We start from the raw sequence: 25,879 nt of genomic DNA, 5'->3' as shown, positions 1-25,879 counted from the left end.
AAGCATTGTTTTCTTTTGTTGGGGTGATTTATTTCATAATCCGGTTTCCCAGTAATTATCTCTTAGAATAACTAAGTTTTAATTGGGTCGAGAAAAGAAACACAAATTCCGAACCTTCAAACAGTAAGTAGTCTGAAGAACACTGACACATTAGTGAAGTGAGAGCTGCTGTTTTCACTATGAAGACATCTCTGATCATATAGTCATGTTGGTTCTTTTTTATACTATTTGGTATTTTCATTTCCTTTCTTACATTTATTTGGTTTGGCTCAAAGCCAAACTACCAATGTCCTATAATGTATGTTACATTTTTCATTGAACTATCTTTATTATATTTTAAAAGTTAAGATGTTTGTTTTACCAAGTTAAACAATAAAGCAGCACAGAACAGACACTAATAATCTCCTCTCCTCTCTATTTTTGACTCCTGAAGATACAGCAATTGTTAATGGCTTGTGTAGGTCCCTTTCCACATATTTCTCTATGTTTATAAATACAAACCCACCCATATACACACATATAGATCCTATTTTCATTTGTAGAATAGACTGTATAATAAACAATCTCTGAGTTTTTTAAATGTATAGCAGATAGTCCTTCAAATTAAGAAAATAGATGTAACAATTGTTTTAAAACTGTATAATATTCCATAGAATAGAAGTATCATAGTTATTTGACCATTCTCCTACTGTTGGCAACTGAAATAGTTTCCAGTTCTTTTTCCCTTAAAAACAATGCTTCAATAAATATCCTTGCACATCCGTCTCTGTATACTAATGCTTTCATTTATACTGGATAGCCTTCTCCATATAGAACTGCTCGGTAAATGGTTTGCACATTTTACATTTTAATAGATGCTGACAGATTTTGTCATTTTCCAGCAATGAAAAAATAATGTCTCTTTATAGTATGCATCCCTGGAATGCAAGGATGGTTAAACACATACAAATTAATAAATGTGGTACACCACATTAACAGAAAAAACAAAAATGACATGACTATTTCAACAGATGCAGAAAAAGCATTTGACAAAATTCAATATCCATTCATGATAAAAACTCTTAACAAACTGGGTATAGAAGGAATGTACCCCAACATGAAAAAGAGTATTTTTGACAAGCCCATAGCTAATATCATATTCAATTATTGAAAGGCAGTAAGTTTTTCCTTTCTCCACAAGAGTGCCCACTCTCAGCATTCCTCTTCAACATGTTACTAAAAGTCTGAGCCTGAGAAATCAGGGAAAAATGGAGGGGGGGGCGGGGAGAGAAAGATATAAAAGGCATCTGAAGTGAAAAGGAAGAAGTAAAACTGTCTCTCTTTGCAGAAGACATGATTATATATACAGATTATCTTAAAGACTCTACCAAAAACCTGTTAGCACCAATAAACAAATTCAGTACAGTTGCAGAACATAAAATCAATATATGAGTCAGTTATGTTTCTGTATATTAACACTGAATTATCTGAAAAAGAAACAAAGGAAAAATTCCATTTATAATAGCACCAAAAACAATGAAATGCCTAGGGATAAACTTAACCAAGGATATAAAAGATCTGCACATTGAAAATTATTAAGACACTGATGAAAGAAACTGAAGACACAAATAAATGGAAAGGAATTCTGTGTTCATGGATTGGAAGAAAACGGTAAAATGTTCATAATACCTAACATCATGTACAGCTATATCTAATACAGTCCCTATCACTATTTCAATGGCATTTTTAAAATATATATTTAAAGAAAGGAGAACAAAACAATCCTAATATATGTATGGAACCACAAAAGACCCTGAATAGCCAAAGAAATCTTTGTCTAGAACAAAGCTAGAGGCATTACACCTCCTGATTTCAAACTATCTTAAAAAGTTATAGTAATCAAAACAGTATGGTACTGACATAAAAACAGACACACAGTCTAACAGAGCAAACCTGAAAGCCCAGGATTAAACTCATGCATGTATGGTCAAGCAATGTCTGACAAGGGAGCCAAAACACTCAATGGGGGAAAGATAATCTCTTCAATAAATGGTACTGGGAAAACTGAATATTCACATGCAAAAAAAGAATGAAACTATTTTACATCATGCACAAAAATTAACTCCAAAAGGATTAAGGACTTAAATGTAAGACCTGAATGTACAGATGAAAACAGAGGGAAAATGCTCCTTGACACTGGTCTTGGCAATGACTTTATGGGTATGATTCCCAAAGCAAAAGCAATAAAAGCAAAAATTAACAAGTGAGACCACAACAAACTAAAAGCTTCTGCACAGCAAAAGAAACCATCAGCAAAATTAAAAGGCAACCTACGGAATGGGAGAAAATATTCGCAAACCACATAACTAATAAGAGGTTAATATCAAAAATACATGGCTTATATATTATAATCATACAGCTCAATAGCAAAAACTCAAATAATCTAATTAATAAGTGGGAAAAGCACCTGAGTAGACATTTTTGCAAAGAAGATACTCAACTGGCCAACAAGTACATGAAAAGGTGCTCAACATCACCAATCAAAACCACAATGAGATGTCACCTCATACCAGTCAGAATGGCTAGTATCAAAAAGACAAGATAACAAGTGCTGGCAAGAATGTGGAGAAAGAGGAATGTTTATACATTGTTGGTGGGAATGTAAATTGGTACAGCCACTCTGGAAAACAGTAGGAAGGTTCCTTGAAAACTTAAAAATACAACTACTGTATAATCCAGTAATTCCATACCAGGGTATATATCTGAAGGAAATTAAATCACTAACTTGAAGATGCACCCTTATGTTCACTGCAAGATTACTTACAGTATGGTAAGAACCTATGTATCCACTAATAGATGAATGGATGAAAAAATGTGATGTGTATATGCAATGGATATTATTCAGCCGTAAAAAATAAGGAAATCCTGATATCTGCAACAACATGGAGGGGCGCAGAGGGCATTATGCTAAGTGAAGTAAGTCAAAGGAAGATACATACTGTATGACCTTACCTATGTGTAGAATCTAAAACAATCCTGGACTCATAATAGCAGAGAACAGATTAGTGGCTGCCAGGACAAAGGGTGGGGAGGTTGGAAATGGATATAAAGCAAAGGCTATAAATTTCCAGTTATAAAATGGATAAATTCTGGGGATATACTGTAAAGCATAGTGACCTTAGTTAAGAATATTGCATTAAGGGCAGCCTGGGTGGCTCAGCAGTTTAAGCATCTGCCTTCGGCCCAGGGTGTGATCCTGGGGTCCCGGGATCAAGTCCCATGTCAGGCTCCCTGCATGGAGCCTGCTTCTCCCTCTGCCTGTGTCTCTGCCTCTTTCTCTCTCTCTATCATGAATAAATAAATAAAATCTTTTTTTTTTAAAAAGAATATTGCATTGTATATTTGAAGACTGCTAAGAGAGTAATCTTAAAAGTTTTTACCATAGGCCCACAAAAACTGTAACTATGTGAGGTGATAGATTGTTAACTAAACTTACTGTGGTATCATTTTATAATATATATAAATGTCTAATAGACATATATAAAACCACTATGCTGTACCCCTTAAGTTTATACAATTTTATTTATTCACGAGACACACACACACACACACACAGAGAGAGAGAGAGAGAGAGGCAGAGACATAGGCAGAGGGAGAAGCAGGCTCCATGCAGGGAGCCTGATGTGGGACTCAATCCCGGGTCTCCAGGATCACACCCTGGGCTGAAGGCGGCGCTAAACCGCTGAGCCACCCGGGCTGCCCAGTTTATACAATGTTATATGTCAATTTATATCTCAATAGAGGTGGGAAAAAAGAGTGTTCTAACAAAGTAAAACAAAGGGATATAATGTAGACTGACAAGTATGAGTGGGACACTTTAGGTGATGAGGGAAGATGAGTTTCAAACAAAACAGTCAATCAACAAAATGTAAAGTTTCCATTGGCAATTTGGTTGGGGTCTCATTAAAATATCTACTTACCTGAAAAGAATGATATAAATCTTTGCACATAAGAATATGGTGTGTCTTCCCATTTAGAAAGGATTTGTGTGTATGTTCTCCAATAAAACTAAATGGTTTCTTTTTCGTATTGATCTTGATTCTTTTTAAAAAAATTAATACTTAAAGGCTTATTTTTGCTTAATGTTTGTTGGTATCTTTTTTCAGTGTTGTCTGCTTTTAATGGCAGGTTTTATTTTATTTTATTTTAATTTTTTATTTTTTTTAATGGCAGGTTTTTAAAGGAGATAATCCAAAATGATTGATATTGCTTTTGTTATGGTATATCTCCCATGGAAGAATACTATTAGATAAGAAGAATGAAAAGAAATGTCAGAACCCGCTCAACTTCCTATTTCTAAACACAGAGTTTATCTCAACAGAAATGACTGGAGATACTGTGCAATGATTCGTTGGTTCAATTACTTTTCATTGAGCAATTACTGTGTGTCAGGCATACTTCTTAGGGGCTGAAGCAATAGAAGGGAACCACACAGGAGGCCTTCATGCCGGCAGGGAGCTCACATTCCAGTGGGGACGCGCAAGGCTGGAGTGAGCCTGAAGGACAGGGTGGCTGGAGCAGTTAAGTGGGGGCTGAGACAGAGAAAGGGTACAAGAGTAGAAAAGTGGCTCTCTTAGAGCCCCTGTGGCCTGTAACACATGATCTAGACAACTTTTAAGGACCATTTTGGCTTCTATTTCAACAATATGCTATCAGAAGCAAGGATGGAGGCAGAGAGACCAAGAAAAGTTTCTTAAAACTGTAAGGGGTGCCTGGGTGGCTCAGTCAGTTAAGTGTCTGCCTTCAGCTCAGGTCGTGAACTCAGGGTCCTGGGTTTGAGCCCTACATCAGGTTCCCTGCTCAGCGGGGAGTCTGCTTCTCCCTCTCCTCCCCACTTGTGCTCTCTAGCTATCTCTCTATCTCAAATGAATAGATAAAATCTTAAAAAAAAAGAAAAGAAAGAAAAAGAAAAAACAACAACCAACACTACACAGGAGGAAGATGATGTGCTTTGGGCTACAGAAACAGAGTGACAGCAGTGAGAAGGGGTTGTCAGTCTGCAAATCGTTGAAAGGTAGCCCAATAAGATTTACTGATGATTGGATATAGGGTATGACAGAAAGGTAGGGGTTAAGATGACGAATAGAGCATTTACTGATCTCCAACTTCCAAGTTTCAAAGATTTAGAATTTTATATTCAACTCAGCTATTACCCTGAAAATATAAGCATCTTTCCAGGATGATTCAGAAGTACTGAAAGTTTACATGGAGTTCCAGAGTCATCATTCAAGCTCGGATAATTGTTAAAATATTTAATAACCTGCAAGGCATGGACTCTGATCAATCAGTGCAGACACTAGTCATTACGCTCTAATGGCATGCATTTGCCAAAGACTAGGTCTGATCACAAATATCCATTGTTCTAAGAGCTATAGGTAGGTGAAAGTGCTTACCAACAATTATGAATTAAAAGTCTCAAAAGAACATCTAATGTCTAAGTTCGTTCTCTACTAGACTGCATTATAAAATCACAACATAATTCAGCCAGTTGGTGTAGAGCAGAAATTTAAAGGCATATTCTAGGTTTGAGGATTAACTGACAAAGAAAGGAGAAATGGGAACAACAGCTCTTTTCATAAAGGTCTTTTAAAGAATTATTATTATCTACAGTCTGGTATTAAAAAAGCAAGATATATTTTAAAAATTAATTACACCAAATGTTCATGTAAAACAAATTTGATCTCCTTAACTTTGTACTACCCACAAAGCAATTTTAATAATTTGCTATGATTTCAGGAGGAACAAGAATTCCATTACAGATAAAACTAATACAATCTTGCATTTACAAGTAAATTATTATTCTTAGCAATTAATGACTGCACATAAATATTAGTTCTAAAAATTGCCTCTATTTAGAGTTTGACAGGATATGCTAATAGAAATTTTTTTTTCAGAAATGCAATATGTCAGATTTAGCTGTGCATTAAAGAGCCCAAATTGAAACACACCAAAGGAAAGTAGAAAAAATAAGAAAGAATAAAGTCTTCCTGTGTTTACTTTCCATCACTATCTGCATAAACTCTCAATTCTTTTAGCAAATGTTACCTGGCCACCTGTGTAGGTGCCAGGAGCTGTGCTGGACATGTAGAAATGGGTGAACGTCCCGGTTATAGTTCAGTGGCATAGAAATGTAAATATAGAATTACAAATACAGGGTGAACAGTGCTGCAATGTGGATATGGACAAAGTCCCTTGGGAGCCTAGAGGCAGAGCCACTAAGTGCATCTGTTTCTTTTCCAAACGAAGACAGGATAAACTCAAGTATCTGAAGCCAGCCCCAGTAAAACACAGGAGCTGCTCTCTTATATCCAACATCTTTCAGATCTTAACTGCCAAAGTACACAATTTCAAGTGGAGGTGGCTCTAACATTTTTTTTTTGCCATGAACATGCATTACATGTATAATTACGAAAAAACTATATTTCCAAAACGATTTCCATTACGAATAAAAGTGATGTTCCATTAGAGCAAACACAATATAATTAGTCGTGGAAGTCTTAAAAACAAAAAGGTGCTGGAATCCAGTGCTCCGAATCAATAATAGGTTTCGTTAATAAAATATTCAACTGCCTATGAATAATTTTATCAGATATTCAAGTTATTTGCATACGAGCGTTTTACACTGTTCTGCTTTAGTTAAGTTTACTCTGTCAGTTATGACTTCAATGTCAGCTTTCTCTTTCCAATTACGTTTAAACTAGAAGTTTAGAATGTTATGATTGAAAGCACTGGCTAACTCTGAGCATAACTGAGGAGTGCAATTAATTTAAACCTGCAGGCAGATTTTCACCTTCTCTTATTGCAGGGACACTGCAAAGGATGATCACACGCGGTGGGAGACCAGGGAGGAGAGCTGGCACAGAAGAAATCACTTGCTACGCTGCGTGATGTGGGGGTGGGAGGACAGAGACCTGGAAAGGTTTTCCCTCAAACTGCCAATGCTTATGTGCTGCAAGTAGTTGAAATTCCACAGGAAAACAACTGGAAAACAATGTCATGCATTCTAGCTTTCCAGCTTAAAAGAAAGAAAACTGCAATGCTCTGAGGCATTAGGAAAGCCAACTTTAACCCACACGAAGAGAAAAACCTGAACTAGAATGTACTCATTTGCTTATAGGTAGGTACTACATAAAACGATTTATATAGTTGATACTGAAAACAATTTCAATTTTTATTCCCCTCATTTCCTTCTTGCCAATTTTCTGCTTTGTATCTTCTGGGACACTGTTGTGTTACTAACTTCAATAACAGGAAAGCATGTGAGTAAATAGTTACATCAACCGACCAATTAAAAACATCAAGTATGTTCAAAGGCCTCGAGAGGTGATATCAGGATTTGTAAGCTAACGATTTTCCTTCTTTTGGGAGAAGGGGTGGCGAAGTAGGGGTGGCAATAGACACGAGATCTTAAAAATCTAAGACTTTAGTATATCTTTTGTAAATACATCTAACATCATCCAGTATAATATCATGGAACAAGTATTTTATCAGTATAAAAATGAACATTTCCAAATGCCACAGGAAATGTCAGATGTGCTTGATAATTAACTCTGCTAAACCATATATTCAAGTATTCACAATTTAAAATCTTTAGGATTATTTTACATTTTAACAAATACATTTATTCTTTCTTACTGAGCTTGTAAGAAAGTAGTAATAATTTCAGCAAAAAGCTGTGGCCATCCTACCACCTAGCAGAAGTAGTGAGCCTGAGGCCTTTCTCAGGATTGTTTCAGTGAAGCAAAAAGCCTTTGGTCCTTTAGAAGGTGAACAACAAACATAGTTATGAATCATGCTGGTAAGATTCCAAACAATCACCCTTATTACTTGTTTATGTATCATATAATATCCTTAAATCCTTTAGGACAGAAGGCATGAGTATTCATTCTCTCACTTATTCTACAAATATTTATCGTGTGTCTACTGTTTGCCAGGCCCTGTTCTAGGCACTGTGGATACACAGTAGTGCATAAAACATGTGCGGTCATAGGCAACCTACATAAGTCATGATACCAATATTAACAGATCATCAATAGAAGAAAACTATATTGACAAGTATGCACAAGAATTTTCATGAAGGCTTCACCTTCTTTTATATATATATATGTATTTTTTTAGATTTATTTATTCATCACACACACACACACACACACACACACACACACACAGAGGCAGAGACACAGGCAGAGGGAAAGGCAGGCTCCATGCAGGGAGCCCAGTGCGGGACTCGATCCTGGGACTCCAGGATCACACCCCGAGCGGAAGGCGGCACTAAACCGCTGAGCCACCTGGGCTGCCCCTCACCTTCATATAGTACAGAAGATGAGAGTTTACCCCAGACAGACAGGGATATAACCTTGTTTCAAAATATTGGGATTTTAGATATCTCAATTGCAAAAAAGCAGAATGACCTAAACGGGCATTTTAGAAATAATGTGTATGTTCGCACAACTGCAAGTCACAGCTTTAACACACGCAATGGCCTCCAAATACGTAATTGCTGAGATTTGACACAGCTCCAGCGTTATCAGCGAGAGGCGCTGACATGACAGATTAATGCTGAACAGGATTGCACGCCCTGATGCTGTCACCCAAAGGGCTACCTCAAAATGCTAGGCAGCCACCTTCAGACAGGCAAAGAGGATATTGAAGCAGCAAATCATCTTTTAACTCCCAATGGTGTGCATTTTAAACTGAGTAATCCCTGAGCAACTTCTAGAAACAAAAGTTCTACTATATTCATTAGTTTTACTTCTGATGGTTTGGCTTTTTGGGCAGACATGTAAATGTGGCTTTGTGAGTGCATATTCCCTGATGAGGTCTTCAAACTATCCAACATAAGACACAGAACACTCCTCTTTTCCATAGGAGGTTTTTCTCTGGAAAAGTTTAATCACAGGCATTTATAAAAGTGTAAAGTGTACTATTCTCAAACAATAGCATATCTTTACAGTTCCCAGAAAAGAAAGGATAAGAAAGATCTTGGTCTCATTCTCCATGTGTCCCCACCCATCCCTTCATCTAAAGTCTCCTAAGGGAGAAAGAAATCAGGAAGAGAGAGCTCAGCCCCTTTAGGGGTAGTGGGAGCGACCAGGGAGTCTAACCACTTCATTTTACACACGAGTAAACTGAGATTGGAAAGGTTGAGTCACTTTGAGGCCAAGATGCAAGCTAGTGGCACAGGTGAATGGCACAGGCTAAAGGAGGACTCTGCTGCCAGTCTACTCTTCATTACCAAAGAGCTGGGATACCCAAGCCTATTTGATAGATAGCAAACATTTTCTGTATATTAAGCAGTATGCAAATATGCACTCGTTTAGTCCTTATGACAACACTATGGGGGAGGGGCCATGGTCATCTCCCATCTTACACGTAGAGAACTGAGGTAGCGAGACGCTGGGCACCTTGTCCGTGGTACACAGTTCACAAGTGGCATAGCTGGGATTTGAGCCCAGCCAGTCTAGATGTGGAGTCCATGCTCTTAGTCATTATACCATGACACCCCTCTGTGTCTCTGTTGAAAGAGACTTGAAGTTTGACCTCAACAATGCACAAAGCCAGCAGCAGCAGAAACAGATCACGAAGCTCCTTGACCAGCAATGCAAAACATACACACTTCCAACTACGTGACATTCTGGAAAAGGCAAAACTACTGAGACAGTAAAAAGATCAGTGGTTGCCAGGGTTAGGGCAGAGGAAGGGAGCAGGGGGCAGAGCACAGAGGATTTCTCAGGGCTGTGAAATTACTCTGTATGATACTGTAATGGTGAATACATGTCATTATTCATTTGTCCAAACCCACAGAGGGTACAATGTTCACCAGGAGTAAACTCTAATGTAAACCATGAACTCTGGGTTATAATGATGGGTCAATAAAGGGTCTGCGATTATAATAGATCTCCCACTCTTGTGGAGTATATTGATACCAGGAGGCTGTGACTGTATGCAGACAGGGTGTGTATGGGAAATCTCTATACCTTCTGCTCAGTTTTGCTGTGAACCTAAAAGGGCTCTTAAAAAACGGTCTTGAAAAAATATGCCACAAACAATATTCTCCCCACTTCCAATGAACTTTCCATATGCTGTCATGGCTTAACCTTTTGTCTAAGAGAACAAATCTGTTTTATATTCACATGAAATGCCAGACAATGTCTTCCAAGTTCTGGTAACCTTGGACATAATACTTTAAAAAAAAAAAGGAAAAAAAAACTTTTGGTGCCTCAGTTTCTCTATATTACAGATGGGAGTAACAGTAGGACTTACCTCGAAAACTTACTGTGAGTGTTCAATAAGGAAATGGATCTCAAGAGCTGATAGTGTCTGATGCATGATACCAGCTAGCTCTTAGTACTATCACAATTATTGATATGCTTGAAAACCTGAACATCTTGTACTATGAAGTCATATATATATATATATATATATATGGCAGACATATTGTATATTGAAAGCGGTGTTATTTTAGGGAGCGTAAACACTTAAGCTATCCTAAAGTACCCCTTTTGAGGCAATAGTTAAAGAAATGAAGAAAAACAGACACTTCAATACTCTTCTAACTCCTTATATGTAAATCTGATTATAATGCATTAGTGGAGAAAAAGGATTAGCACTGAGAGACTAGCAATTGTCCTTTTCAACAATCAAGAGATCATTAGTTGGATTTACAAAGCTGGTTGTAGAGGTGAAAGCATCTATGTATCTACATGGCTATGTTCTTTCTTAATAATTTCCATTGCAAACATTATTGTGTTAGCCACGAAGATGTTCTGAGAATGCTATATCAAGGACAAGTGTAAGTGAAGGAAATTTCATCAGCTCTTAAAACCTAGCCAATCATTAGTAGCCAGTTTATCATGTCTTACTTGAATATTTGGGAGTAAAATATTACTTGCATCATAAATAAATCAAGATTTTTTTCCTTTTATCTCAATTCTAGCAAAAAAAGTTATTATCCCATAGTCATGTATACTTGTCTTGCATGATCCCTACGATAATGGCCCAAAAGAGTGTTTTAAATCAACACCATTTTAAACAAATCAAGGCTGTGATTCACTTATCTTAGCCAAGAGTGGCTGATAAGCCTATAAGTCATAAACTCTAGTATGGGAGATTAGATTATTATTCAGCAACTCTTCCTTCTTGACCCTTCTCCTCCCCCACTTTAGGACTGGGGCATGCTTCTCACCCCATGGATATGATATTTGGCATGAATGATGGATGTCAGTGGTATCGACACAGTGGAGGTTTGAGATCTGTCTGTGGCATTGTGTTCTTCCTGTTTCTCGTCATAGGAAGAGCACTATTTCATAGCTGTTGTTCCAAAGAGATGTGCAGAAAGACCAGAACCTCGTGCAGGTCTGGCCCAGTGCCACCTTGTGCAGCTTTCCACACAGACTGTCAGCTACATTCCTCTTCCTGCCTACCTGCCGTCTTAGGAGGACCTCCTGAGATAATTCACATTTTGAAAGCATTTGGCAACAGTCAAAAACTATACAATGTAAATAGCATCACTAACCAACTAGCACTTCAATTTTCAGTTATTACTCTGTTTCTAACAATTTTCAAATGTTGAAAATTGTACACAAATTCATAGATTATAAGCGTGTTCTCTGTGTGCCTCTAATGTCCCAGGGACAGAAAAGAAAAAACCCTACCTTCATCCCACCTTTGGTTCAATCACTTAGTTGTGAATCTTTCATAGTGGTGTGCAATTACTGCTTGGGAGGGTTAACTGTGCAAAGCTTAGGCCTGGAGGAGGCGGGGTGGGGGAGGGGGGTGTCCCACTCCTTTCCTGGGGCCAGAGTTAACCACTCAAGGTACTGTGGTCAAGACCCAACTTGAATGCAGGAATCAACTTGTCTTGTTTTAAATCTAAGTTTCCAATTCCCTGTTCTGCTTCCTAAGATCTTGATTTTTCAAGTTTTGGTAAGATATTTAAAAGTTCAGGAACAGGAGCATGAAGGACATTTTGCAATGCATAGATCTCTAGTTATACATTTGCTGGCATCTACTGTGTGCAGGATAAATATAAAACATCACATTACAAATAAAGGAAGGGATACAAGTGTATGACTGGTTTCTGGTACTGTGAATAGTATATAACAACTAAAGTGTGCCAATTTTAAAGAGCTGACAATTCTTTCATTCCTTGAAAATGTTCCATGTCTTCATTTGATTCTGCTCTTACGCTTAGGCTGAATTTCTAATTCTTTTCTTAGACATGATTTTAACCAAATCACACACATTGGGCATTATGTAAGGATTTTAGTTATTTTCTGTGGGGTTGGGGGCAGTAGGATTATTGAAAAAAATGGAGAAATCTTTATTTGGTGACTGGCATGCCATATTAACCTTGGTGAGATGAGGTGTGGATAATGCCCCAACTAAATTTTTACAAAATTCTAAGAGTGAGAGTAATGAAACCAGCCTACTTAGGATTTTGTTCTGTTTTGTTTTGATAAGGCTGCAATCAGAAGTATTTCATTTCTCCTTGAAATTGTAATCTTATTATATTTTCTCTGGTAGTTTCTAGACACTCTGCTAGTCTTCATCATTACTGATGCCCTCTAGTGAAAACACATGGGAAATTCTTCAAGCAGATACAGAGAAAATCAGTACAGATGGGGACACTTTGCAATGAAATGGGTTTCTGCGATTCATAAAGATATTTCCGCCCCATAGGTCTGCCTACTGGGGAGGAATGGAATTGTTATTTTACAGGTTTGAGTGATTATCAAGTTATTGGCCATTACTTTTTAAAATGTTTTTAAGAATTCTATTTATTTATTTATTCATTCCTTCATTCCTTCCTTCATTCATTCATTTAGAGCATACACAAGGAGGGGAAGGGGCAAAAGGAGAAGAGAGAATCTCAAGCAGACTCTGCTGAGTGTGGAGCTGGATGTGGAGCTCGATCTTACTACCCTGAGATCATGACCTGAGCTGAAATTAAGAGTCAGATGCTTAACCGACTGAGCCACCCAGGCACCCCTTTATTTTTATTTTACAGCACTGGCCACTTCTATGACTTATTTCATATTACATCCTTGGTTAGCTCTATCCGTCATGTTTATGGCATCTATGCTAACTGGTGTGAGCATAGTTTCAAGAATTGCCATTATAGAAACTTCTCAACCCAGTGGTGTAAACAGAAACTCCCAATCAAGAGGACTTCACATTTGAGGTGAAGCCTCTTTCCATCTCTGCAATAGGTCCGTGACTTATTGTAGCCAGTCGGGCCTTCTGAAGACATAAAACATTAATTTCCTTCAAAAGAGATTTAAAAAATCTTCCTTGATCAATAATTCTTTTCTCGTTTCAAATAAAATCCCAACTCCTCACTTTGGTCTTCCAGAACCCAACCCTCTTGAATCATCTGTGGCTCTTCGTGGTCACACTTCTCCAGCCACACCAACTTGTACTCTACTATCTGTCTCTCCTTTAGTAAATAAGCTCCATGTGTGAGAGAGGTTTATCTGCTTTACTCACGACTGTGTCTTCAGCACCTACATGGCTGCCTGGCATCTAGTAGAGCACTGGATAAGAATCTGAGCCCTGAGAGTATCTGAAGCACGCAGCTGACCGTATGTGGTCTCTCAATGCCACCATGATCTCTCCTGCTTGCAGCCACCAGTGATGTCCCAGCATGACTGCCACAATCAGAGAGTGCGAGAGTAAAGGCACTTTGCCCTTTCTGTTATGTTTACCCTTTACTAAAACTTCCTCTGCTCTATAAAGTTCACTTCACTCATAACTTTACTGATTAATTGGCTTTTTCACTCTGTGAGCAGAGTGGCACTTATTGGTGGGAGGAGGAATCACAAAGTTGGAGAAGGTGGTGGCTGATGACAGGGGGAAAGAGTCTAAATGTCCTAAGCCTTGGGTCAAGCAGACCTACAGTTTTTAGCAATAAAACCTGAGATAAGAGTCAGATATTTGCATAATAATTTTTAAAGTCCATTTTTATACCTATCACATAGTTACACCTTTGTACATCCAGATGTAACCCATGATAATTAGAGTTGCAATCAATCAATCAAAAAAGACATAAAAAACAATTACTGAGATAAAGCATAAAGGATGAGTAGAAAAGGAAATACGAGGCCCCCTGACTGAAGTGTGGTCTCCTCAGGGCAACATCTCGGCATCAAGATGTCCTCCTTTCAGCTTCCCTGCACTCAGTATCCACACCACAATTTCTGCTGCTTCCACAGCTTTTCCATCACCTTCTTAAAGACAAGGGGGAAAGCCACAGCTAAGGGTCGAAGCTTCCTGAGGACTGCAAATCATGAAACTAGGCAATGCCTATAGTAAATACCAAGGACTCCACAGCTGAAGCTAAACATCCACGGGGGTATTGTGGAGCTGACAATTTACTGGATGCACAGGGCTAAAGGGTTAGAGGGTGGTTCTGGTATCAACAAGAAGGTACAGATCTTTTCCAGGAGGCCACAAGGCAGGGCTGAGGAGAGCCTGACAATTCTCCCTCATGTCCCCCTATGCCTGCAGTTAGGGAAACCTGCTAAAAGACAGGCACAGGTGTGGCTGGGAACACCAGGCTGGGGACTAGGAGACCTGGGATTGGGTTTGGCCTCCGCTACATCCTACATCCTCAAGACATAGCCTTGGGCAAGCCATACCATCTCTCTGGGCCTCGGTTTCTCATCTGTAAAATGGGACAGCAATTTTAGGGCAACCACGTTATTATGAAGTCAGGGTTATTCTAAATAACAATTGAGGTAATCTACAAAAGGCCTTTGTCAATAATAAAGTAGAACATAAAATGTGAGCTATTTTCACCATGGCACCCTATTTCTGAAATAATTTACATTTTCCCTCTGGAACTGCGTCTGGATATCTAGCTTTTGGGCCAGTCAAGCCCATGAATAGGAAGGCTTGACAAGAAGTTCTTCACCGCATCGCAAAACCTTAGTATAACTAAGTCCACAGTTATCTATCTATATTTTTAACCTTTAATTTCTCTTTTATTATTCTGGTGCTCTACGCATATTCTTTTTTCCTTTCTTTAAAAAAAAAATATTGAGGGATGCCTGAATGGCTCAGTGGTTGAGCGTCTGCCTTTGGCTCAGGGAGTGATCCTGGGATCCTGGGATCAAGTTCTGCATCAGGCTCCCAGCAGCGAGCCTGGTTTTCCCCTTGCCTATGTCTCTGCCTCTCTCTCTCTCTCTCTCTGTGTCTTTCATGAATAAATCTTTAAAAAAAATAATAAAATAAAGTAAAAAAGTTTATTGAAGTATAAGTGACACACAAAGTTATGTTGGTTTCAGGTGGACGACATAATTCAACATCTCTGTATACATTAATGCTGTGCTCACAAGTGTAGCGGCCACCGACCCCCAAACAGTATTATTACAATACGATTAACTATATTCCCTACTTTTGTACCTTTTATTCCCAAGACTTATTCATTCTGTGACTGGAAGCCTGCATTCCCCACGTCTCTTCACCCATTTTATCCATTCCTCTCCACACCATCCTGCTGGCAACCATCAGTCTTGCTCTCTGTATTTATGTATCTGTTTCTGCTTTTTATTTATTCATTTTTTAATGTTTTTTAAGTTTTTATTTGAATTTCAGTTAACACAGTGTAGTATTAGTTTCAGGTGTAGAATTTAGTGATTCATCATTTACATACAATATCCAGTGATCATCACAGGTGCCTTCTAACCCCCATCACCCATTTAACCTATTCCCCCCCATCCACCTCTTATCCAGTAACCCTCCTCCACACTGAAGTGCAATCATATGAATTTGTCTTTCTTTGTTTATAATAACTAAGTCCATATTTAAATGTTGCCTTCAAGGTCAATGTATCTGTGGGCCTAGTTCTGAGCATAAAATATTTAAAATACTACCATTCTGTAATTCGCCTCCAGTGGCAAATTTTTTCCTTCATTTCATTAATTGAAAGGCATTCTATTTTCATCAAATCTTCCTTAAACAGCCTCTTGTATTAGATAACTTTCTCTTAGGAATAATATAATCACTTTAGAAATGCTCTGTTCTCTTGCTTGATTTAGGAACACAGATTTACTCTAGTCTAAATTTTATTACCTTTAATTGCATCTGGTCTAGCAACATTTATTTCTTTCTGAATTTTACAGCACCTTCCTTTTTTAAACTCCTGAATAATAATCCTGAATGCTGCTGAATGCCCTGTTTGTTGGAAGCACTTAAGAGATGAATAAAAGTATCATACATGGAGTCTACATGTTATTTTGAGACCAAACTAATTAATTAGTTAATTAAGTAGAGAGAGTATAGAGTGGGGAGCGGCAGAAGGGGAGAGAAAGCCTCCAGCTTGGAGCCTGACATGGAGTTTGATCTCACAACCCTGAGATCATGACCTGAGCAGAAATCAAGAGTCTGACCCTTAACCAACTGAGCCATCCAGGTACCCTGAGGCCAAACTACTTTATTCAAAGTGGTATTTGTGGTCCTATGTATTTCACTAAATACAGAGATCAGATCCTCTCTAGTTTTTTATTATTTTCTTTATAGACTAATTGTCAATAAAATGCTCATTGGAAAAAGATCAATGAGAAATTATGAGACAGTAATCATGGTACACATCCAGTAGCATGAACTTGCATGATGTATGCTGGAAAAAAAGAGCACTGAACGGAAACCCAGGAAGACTTGGGACCTACTTCCATCTCTGACACTAACTTTGGAGAAACCCCTTAATATTTCTGGCCTCAGGTTCCTAAACTTACAGTGGAGAAGGCAGGACCAGATGCCCTGTGCAGCTTCTTCCAGATTTAATGTTCAGTTTGCTTAAATCATTACAGCACAACCAAAATAGTGCTCATGCTCCCAACCCCAAGGGTTTTCTTCAATGGCAGAAAATTTCAAAGTCTTCTCAGCATCCTCAGCTACCAGCCTGAAGAGCCTCCAATGTCTATCTACGTTCTACCTTTATTTAGGATGACCTTAATTCTGCAAAGCCTAAACAACACATCAAATATGTATGCAAGATATGTTTTTTCAAAATAGTAATGCTAAGTATGTCTTATATAACAAAGATTTTCAAGTATCACTTCACCAGGGGCACAGAAGCCGTGTTACCTCTGTTGATGTAAAGTAGCGACGGGCAAGAGAAAAGTGATCCTGGGATTCATATGGAGAAGTCTATTACTATCTCAGAGGGAAACTGAGGCACAGAGCATTATGCCAAAGTGTCCCATTACTGAGTAACTATGAAACAAATGAAAGGAAAACTGTCTTAATTTTACAGTGGACTTTTACTTTTGTGCTAGGGAATGGGGCTTGGCCTGTGATGAATCTAATCAAAGGTAACAGAATTACTGAAGTGCTAAGAATAACCTCTCACCTCTGAGGCTGGCCCAAAGCAAGCCTCCTGAGCATGGTGATGAAAGGAGATATTCTGACATAAGAGAGAGGGAGAGGTGGGCAAGGCAGGAGGAGGTAGAAGGAAAAGGGGGAGGGAAGAGACCTCTACTTTTAAGACCATATACCACAGAACCCCAAGAGTAAGGGAAGAGAAACGGGAAAGCAATCAGGTTCAAAAAAAAACAGTCCACTTCCCACTTCTTTAAAGAGAAATTAAAATAGAAGCAAATGATGGAAAAGCATCACCTCCCACAGTTAGACTCCTTATTATATGCAACACACACGTGCACATGTATGTGTGTGCACGTGTGTATTACATATATACTTACTTTATGCAGCTGTGGCCTGTCCCAGCTGCCTGGTTGCTATGGGAATAAGCAAATTCCCATAGGAGGTTAAGGAATGAGGTTAAAGAATTTGGTGTCAGCATAAATGTAAGAGCAGAAGAGGATACACAATAAATACTAAAGAATAAGACTCAGTTGTTATCAGTTGTTCTTTTACGTTTTGGACAATTCTTTTTTTTTAAGATTTTATTTATTTATTCATGAAAGAGAGAGAGAGAGAGAGAGAGAGAGAGAGAGAGAGAGAGAGAGAGAGAGGCAGAGGGAAAAGCAGGCTCCATGCAGGAAGCCTGATGTGGTACTCGATCCTGGGACTCTAGGATTACACCCCACGCTGAAGGCGGTGCTAAACCGCTGAGCCACCAAGAGATCCCAGGGCAATTGTTCTTAAACACGTTTCTTTAGTTTTGCTACACTTTCCAAGGGAAAACAAGTTAAAAAGTCTGCTGAAACAGAGACGTTGAGAAGATAAAGTAATTTTATTTACAACGTATTTCATCATCTCTCTCCTAGACTCCTGTCCCAGTCTCCTAGCTGGTCCCCCTGCTTGTGCCTGGGCTCCCCATTCTCAGAACAAGAGACAGAGTAATCTTACTAAAATGCAACCCCCGTGTGCAGTCTTGTTCAGAATCTCCTAGCACTTTCTGTCTGGTTCAGAGTAAATGGTGAAGGACTCCTGCTAGCACAGTGCCTGTTGCCTCCGATCTGATTTTGTACCCTCCTCTTCCCACTTTACTGCTTTTGTATGTGTTGCTCTCTCTGCCTGGAAAGTCTGTAAATTATCTTCATGGCTTTTTCTCATGTCCTTGAATCAAATGTTATCTTTTCAGTGAGGTCTTCCTTGATTACATTTACAATTTAAAATTGTGAAGTGCCCCCTTCCCTCGCACTTCCTGATCCCATTTTTTGCTCTATTTTCCTCCAGAGTACACATCGCCACCTGACTTACCATATATTCTATGTATTACAGGTCTCTCCTACCTATCAAGGATCTTGTGTGTTTTGTTCACTGCAATATCCCCACTCCATAGCCATACAAATGGTGCTCAATAAATATTGTTGAATTAATAAATAAATTGGACTTATTCTATAGAAATTAACTATAAGGATACGTTAATAAAAAAAAACCAACAAGCAGACCTTATAGGTATTTAGAGTATGTTAAAACCAAGAGGCTCAGTTTTTTAGCTTTATTTATGACCTAGATCATAGCTATAACATAATCCATTTGAAAAGTTTTCCCTTCAAGGATACATATATACAAATTTTTATGTAGATCTCTAATAACAACTGATCTTTTAAAAATATAATGACTGCATTGTTCAAACCACCACAGCTTTTTTTCTCTCAAGGCAAAATTTATTCAGTTAAGCAAGAAAAGTAAGATATGAGAGTGAGGATTATTTGTAAAATTTCTTTCTGGGACGCCTGAGTGGCTCAGTGGTTGAGCGTCTGCCTTTGGTTCGGGGAGTGATCCTTGGATCCTGGATCGAGTCCCACATCAGGCTCCTTGCAGGGAGCCTGCTTCTCCTTCTGCCTGTGTCTCTGCCTCTCTCTCTTGTTTCTCATGAATAAATAAATAAAATCTTTAAAAAATAAAAAATAAATAAAATTTCTTTCTTCAGTGTGTAAAGAACCTGTAGAAATTGATAAGAAAATGATACATAACTCAGTTGTAAATTGGGCAAAAGATATTAACTATTCACAGGAAAGGAAATGAAGGTGATCTTGAAACATGAAAAAATTCTCAACTTCATCATAAAAAGGAATATGAAATTAAAAATTGTGTCAAGATTCCTTTGGCCACCTAACATATTGGCAAAATCTGAAAATTTGGCTATGGCCTGTGGAGTGGAGAAGCAGGTATGTGTTTGCTGGTAACAGAGCCAACAGGCATCATCCCTTTAGACAATTTATAGTTCAAAACTATAACAGTGTATATTTATTGATTTTTTAAAAGATTTTATTTATTCATGAGAGACACAGAGAGAGAGAGAGAGAAGCAGAGACACAGGCAAAGGGAGAAGCAGACTCCATGCAGGGAGACTGATGTGGGACTCAATCCTGGGACTCCAGGATGATGCCCTGGGCCAAAGGCAGGCGCTAAACTGCTGAGCCACGCAGGGATCCCCCTATTTATTGATTCTTTAGCTCTACTTCTGGTAACCTATCCATCACATACACCTGTATACATGTGACATGTATATACATGTGTATATATGTACAGGGTTATAATATTTATGACAGCAAAAGTCTGGAAACAAACCCAAATGCCCACAAGTAGGGAATAGGTTAAATCTATACAAATGGAACACAATGCAACTATAAGAGGAGACTGAAGCCCCACTGGCCTCCTCTATACAATGATATGAGAAGACCTACAAGATGCATTAATGAGACAAGCAGGATCCAGAATTGTGTTTGATACTGGAAATATAAAAATATATATATTCATAATTTCCTACAATTACAAAGTAAAGAACGTAAGAAACTAATAAAATGGGGGTGGGGCAATGGCTCTAGGGAAGGGGAAGATGGCAGACAAGGTTGGGGAGGCTTTGCATCATGCTCCTTTTTCTTATTGTTTGATATCTTGAATTACTTAAATTTATTAGCTATTAAAAAATTAAGCAAAGTATATTTGATCTAGCAATCATACTCCTTGATATTTACCCAAAGGAGTTGGAAGCTATTGTCCATACAGAAACCTTCACACAGGTGTTTACAGCATCTTTACTCATAATTGCCAAAACTTAAAACAATCAAGATGTCCTTCAGTAGGTGAATGGATAAACTGTAATAATCAGGATAATGAAGTATTTAGCACTAAAAAGAAAGCAGCTGTCAAGCTATGAGGAAACTCAAAGGCAATTTAAGTGCATATTACTAAGTAAAAGAAGTCAATCTATAAAGGCAACATGCTGTATGATTCCAACTTTGTGATATTCTGGAAAAGGCAAAACTATGGAGATGATAAAAAAAAAAACTGGTTACCTGGGATTGGATAGGGGAAGGAATAATGATAGGCAGAGCACAGAGGATTTTTAGGGAAGTGAAACTACTCTGTAGGACACTATAATGGTGCATACATGTCATTATACATGTATGCCAAACCCATAGAACACACAACACGAAGAGCAAACCCTAATGTATTCTACGAACTTTGGATGATAATTCTGTTCCATTTAGGTTCATAAAACCATAACAAGTGTACACCATTGTAGTGGGAGATGTTGATAATGGGGAGGCTGCGCATGTACTGGGGCAGGGCTATAGGAGAAATCTCTGTACCTTCTGCTCAATTTTGCTATGAGGCTAAAGGATGAAATCTATTAAACAAAACATGTATATCCTTAAGATTCAGAATTTTTTGCTTTCCCTCAGACTTTAGGGGCACTCTTTAGGGGCGGAATAAGGAGGTACAGAGTGGAAGTTGGATAGGCAGACCCTAGCACTGCTATTTTTCTCCTCTGGGAATGTGAATCTTCTTCCCCTGGAGGATGACGTCCAGAAGGTCAAAGATGAGAACTCTCCTGATGATGTGATTAAGTGCTGCATGAAAGGACTCATAGATTTGCTTCCTTTGCCTCAGTCTATTACTTTATCTCCCCTTGGCTCCTCTTAAGCGAACTCAGGAAGCATTTATTACATCTACTCTTATCCATAAGCCCCAAGCTTTGCCTGGAATATCTTTCTTGTTTGTCAGTACCCATGCTGTTCACCATGTAAATGTGTCATTCTTCTGGTCCCCCATTACCTTCTATGTATTAAGTATCTGTAATGGCACTTGTACATAATATTAAAGAGCTTAAACATATATATACTAATTTATATATGCCTACCCCGGAAAAGTTGTACAAATAAGATCTGTTTTAAACACTCAGTATAATTCGGAGCAACAAATATTTATGAACACCAAAATATGAACTAGGCACAGTCCCTGATATCATAAAGTCTCCAGTTTGTTAGCTTAACTTGCACTACAACTTGTACTACATTGCAGTACTTTCCAGAACATGTTTAATAAATGTTTTTGTTTGTTGTTGATGAAGATTAATTCTATTCACACAAAAATAAACATATTACTTCATCTTTTCTGTGCAGAGCCCTGGCAGGCCAAACAACGGTCTTAACTGTTCCTCTCTGCATCTCACTTTATTTCAAATCTTTTCAGATTCTCCTCTATTTTATATTCCCAGGACCTAAGATTTTAGATGCTAACATGGGGAAGCCAACCTTCTTTCACAGCGCACATTTGGAACATTTACCAAGCGCTGTGTTCTCAGACTCCATTACGAATAGCTGGAGCAGTTCGAGGGTGCTCCTTGCTTGGTTAAAAAAAGAAGAAAAATATCCATCTTGAATTGTTAAGTTTCTATAGTCTTTCAGAAATTAGAAGTTACTTAAAATTTTCAGTAAAAGTACAAAGAGTCCTTGGGGCAGCCCAGGATGATTGAAGAATTCTCAGCACGCTGTACACGTTTATGAGAAAAAAAACTAAGAATAAAAATAGTTTCCCAACTCAGTCATTCTTTGGGATTGATAATTTATTCCTGATGGTGCCCCAAAGGAGGATAGAGGAGTAAGAGAATAAACTTGGCGCTCATAACAGAAATTATTCATAGCTTTCTTTCCCTCATAAAATAATGGGCTATTAGATCTTCCATAAAAATCCCTTTCAGTAATGTTATGTGGGTCTGCACTTTATAATCCATGTTTTGTAACAGGAAAAAAAGAAAATAAAACAAGAATAATTTTACAGTAATTCATTCCACTGATTTTTATTAAATTTCCAATTCCAAACCTTTCATCTCTCCTATAAAAATTAAATTACCGCATTTCAGATTCTAAGCAGCATTAAACAGTTTCTTGACTGCCACCTACTGGTGAAGGAAAAAGTGACAATTTGTTTGAAAAGTTCTGCATTTTCTCTCAGATTTTCCTGTTTAGAGGTTTAAATATTTTATATCAAAAAAGACAGCATGCTGTACAAAAGACATTCAGAACGTTTTATTTGTTTAAACTCAAACTAATGGACTATATATCACTAGTTTTAAAAAATAAATCAAAATGTAAAGTTCATTTTTACAATTTAACGTTTTTCGTACTATTGTTTCAAGAGGTCACACAGAGAGATCATACTACTGATTCAAATTTTGTTTTATAAACATGGATAGTAGTCTTACTGATGATGATATGGTTACATTATTAGCCAGTCAAATGAGGTACACCAGGTGAAAACCTCTCACGAGGAATGTCATTATTTCTATCTTACCGACAAATAAATTGTAAAAAACAAAGGACAATTCCACTAATAGGTAGAGTACACAATGGCAATTAACCAGAATTTCTCAAAGTATAATATATAAGCTTGAGAGGAAAATGCATATATTCACTCTCCATATAGGAAGCGCTTAGTCATTTGTAATTAATGAAACATACCTGGCTTAAAATGTGGTAAAGAATGAACTCCAGGCCATGTGTCCTCATTTGGCGTTCCAAGAACCTAGTGGAGAGCAGGAAATTGTGGAAACAGACTTATTATTTCCAAAGCACTCAAAATTCTCCAGTGTAGAAAACAGTACACTGCATATGATGAAACTCTGGATTTTTTTTCCATAATCGTGTGCCAGGGATTTTATTTCAGTAAAAACAAACCCCAAACTAAAAGCTAAAGAGCCACCCAAGATGAAGGTCTGCGTTTTAACAAATGCAGCTGAGTGCAGGAAGGGAAATCTGCTGCATTTTATCAACTCCAAACTTAATAAGTGGGTGTAGGACTTCCAACGATTAGTTGTCATCTCCATGGAACTGAATCAAGTATGTATGTGTCCCTCATGATTCTTGCATGAGCTTTGTCCTTTATTCCAGCATCAGATGTCTCATCATTTAACAGTTCTGCAAATTCTGTCATTGCCTCCCCCGCATCCTCTGTCTGAGCATCATGATGTTTCAAAGAAGCAGGACAGGCAGCTTGGGTTGCTCAGTCTCTACTAGCCATACTGCTCATTTCAGGTAACATCTTTATGTGGCTTAGAATGCCCTCATCCCCAAATACTGTCCTTCCTACACTTTTTCCTTTCTTCATTCACACTTTCACCTTCTTTCGCTGTTTCATTTTTTAACCACGGCAACATGTGATCTGGGTGAAGGAATTAAAGGGCGATTGCAGTTCATACAGAACTGGGTTCACCCCATGTGAACACGCCATTGTACCACAGGTTACTGTTATACTCCGTGGTCATGGTAAATCACCAATCAACAGCGGAGTTGGAGGGTTGAGAGCCCAGATCCTGGAGACAGACTCCTTAGGTTCAAAACCTTGCTTCCCTACCTACTGGTCATGTGACCAGGGGTAAGCAAACACCTCACTGAGGTCCCTCATTGAACCGAGCTTTTGACCTTATTTGTAAACTGAGGGTGGCAGCAGCACCTACCTCATTTGTGGTGAGAACACTACCTGGCATGAGTAAGCATTATGCAAGTAGTAGGTATTACTCAAAGTACCCCTAGAAAACAGGGTCAGGTCAGGGCAGCACTGGCCATGTGTGAGAATCTGGTGCCACATGCTGTATATAATTCAAACTATGATGGACCAACATGTGTAGTCCAATAGGTTAGAAAGGGCAAGAGAAAAAGCCAGAAGCTGGAAAAAGAGGAGGAAATTAAGCATAATCACTTTATTTGAGTGTTAGCAGGTACCGCTATGCAATAAGGAAATGCAGAGCTTTGATTATCTGTGTTTATTTACTAGGGGGACAGGGCTGTCATGACAAAGAGTGGCACACATACACTGAGGGCTTCCCTCACCTCTTCCTACTCTGGTGAATCAGGATTAAATACATGCATTATGTTCCCCACTGGGTTCTGGGATGAGATAAGACAATTCTTTTCCATTGTAACTAATGAATTTTGCAAGCACAATCAACAGTAACATTAATAGAAGGCCACAATACAGGTGGGCTGGGTGGGAGGTGGGGGGACAGACAAAAGGGCTGGTGAAGGGGTTATAAGATAGGAAGGGAGACAGAGACACTGTCTGATGTGAACCACTACAAAAAGCACTTCCTCTTCTTTTCACTAATTCCGATTATTATTTCAAGACAGGGAGACAACCAGGTTGGCGGGCAGTGCACACAGCTCATCTGAGGAATGCTCCACTTTGAGCTTCCACTGAAATTTGCATGAAAGACGTGAAGGACTTTAGCAACTAAAGGCAGGCCCTTTCAGCTCAAAATCATAACTTGATCGCAATCTATCACACATGACATAGACCCTCTGAAGTTTTTATAAACCATGGAAAGTCCAGCCAGAACTTGAATATCGTTCTCTCACTCCTAGTATAGGTATGGTTGTTATCCTGACTAGTTGTCTCTACAACATTTGTGTTAGCAAAACTTTTTCATAGGCACTATCCCCATCCATGCCCAGTGTTCTGTTTCCAAATGATTATCAAATATCATGGCCGTCTCATAAAAGTCACCTGCAAAGAAAAAATACGTAAGCCTTTTTTTGAGTTATCCTAGCACCGATTGATGAGACACCACACCTCAAATTCTGCCTACAGCTCGTGGGCCATTTGCACAAGAAATACAATGTGGGTAGAAAATGAGCAAAGGGAAAGAAGAATTTAAAAAATCAGTCTTTTTTTCCTGTGAAAGCCTTTTTGGGAAGGCAATCTGGGTTCAACGTATGGTTCCAGATGATAGGCTACTTGTGCTTGGCAGAAAGTGGGTGTACGTTGTCTCTAAAGTCAGATTTTCATTTATATTAATTGTCTAATATAGTCCTAACCAAGGCACTGTTAGGTTAGTAAAAGATATATACTCTAAAAGTAAAAACTGATCTTTTGCAAATACTACAGGGCAGAAGAAAATAGCCCCACTAACATTTTAAATGTAGTCCCACATCTGTAAACAGGTAGGTTAATATCCAAGGCAGCCTTCAGCCTTAAAATGACAGGTATGCTATGACACATTAAAATGTCTTCTACACAGTCATTCAAGAAGCTTCACTTGAGGGACGCCTGGGTGGCTCAGTGGTTGAGCATCTGCCTTCGGCTCAGGGTGTGATCTCAAAGTTCCGGGATCGAGTCCTGAATTGGGGTCTCTGCATGGAGCCTG

At 38.5% G+C, this 25,879-nt stretch overlaps 1 protein-coding gene across 3 annotated transcripts in view; it reads right to left on the bottom strand.

Moving 5' to 3' along the window:
- Positions 1 to 25,879, bottom strand: part of CDK14 (cyclin dependent kinase 14) — a 564,290-nt gene that overhangs the window by 125,156 nt on the left and 413,255 nt on the right. For all 3 annotated transcript variants that reach the window (XM_055307507.1, XM_055307508.1, XM_055307506.1), the window contains one exon: positions 23,199 to 23,262. In XM_055307507.1, coding sequence (XP_055163482.1) covers positions 23,199 to 23,262 — 64 coding nt within the window. The remainder of the gene's footprint in view (positions 1 to 23,198; positions 23,263 to 25,879) is intronic.

Source organism: Nyctereutes procyonoides, unplaced genomic scaffold (genome assembly GCF_905146905.1).
Source record: "Nyctereutes procyonoides isolate TBG_1078 unplaced genomic scaffold, NYPRO_anot_genome, whole genome shotgun sequence".
Lineage (NCBI taxonomy): Eukaryota > Metazoa > Chordata > Mammalia > Carnivora > Canidae > Nyctereutes > Nyctereutes procyonoides.
Note: the sequence above shows the minus strand (reverse complement) of the source record. Positions and strands in the feature narration are given on the sequence as shown.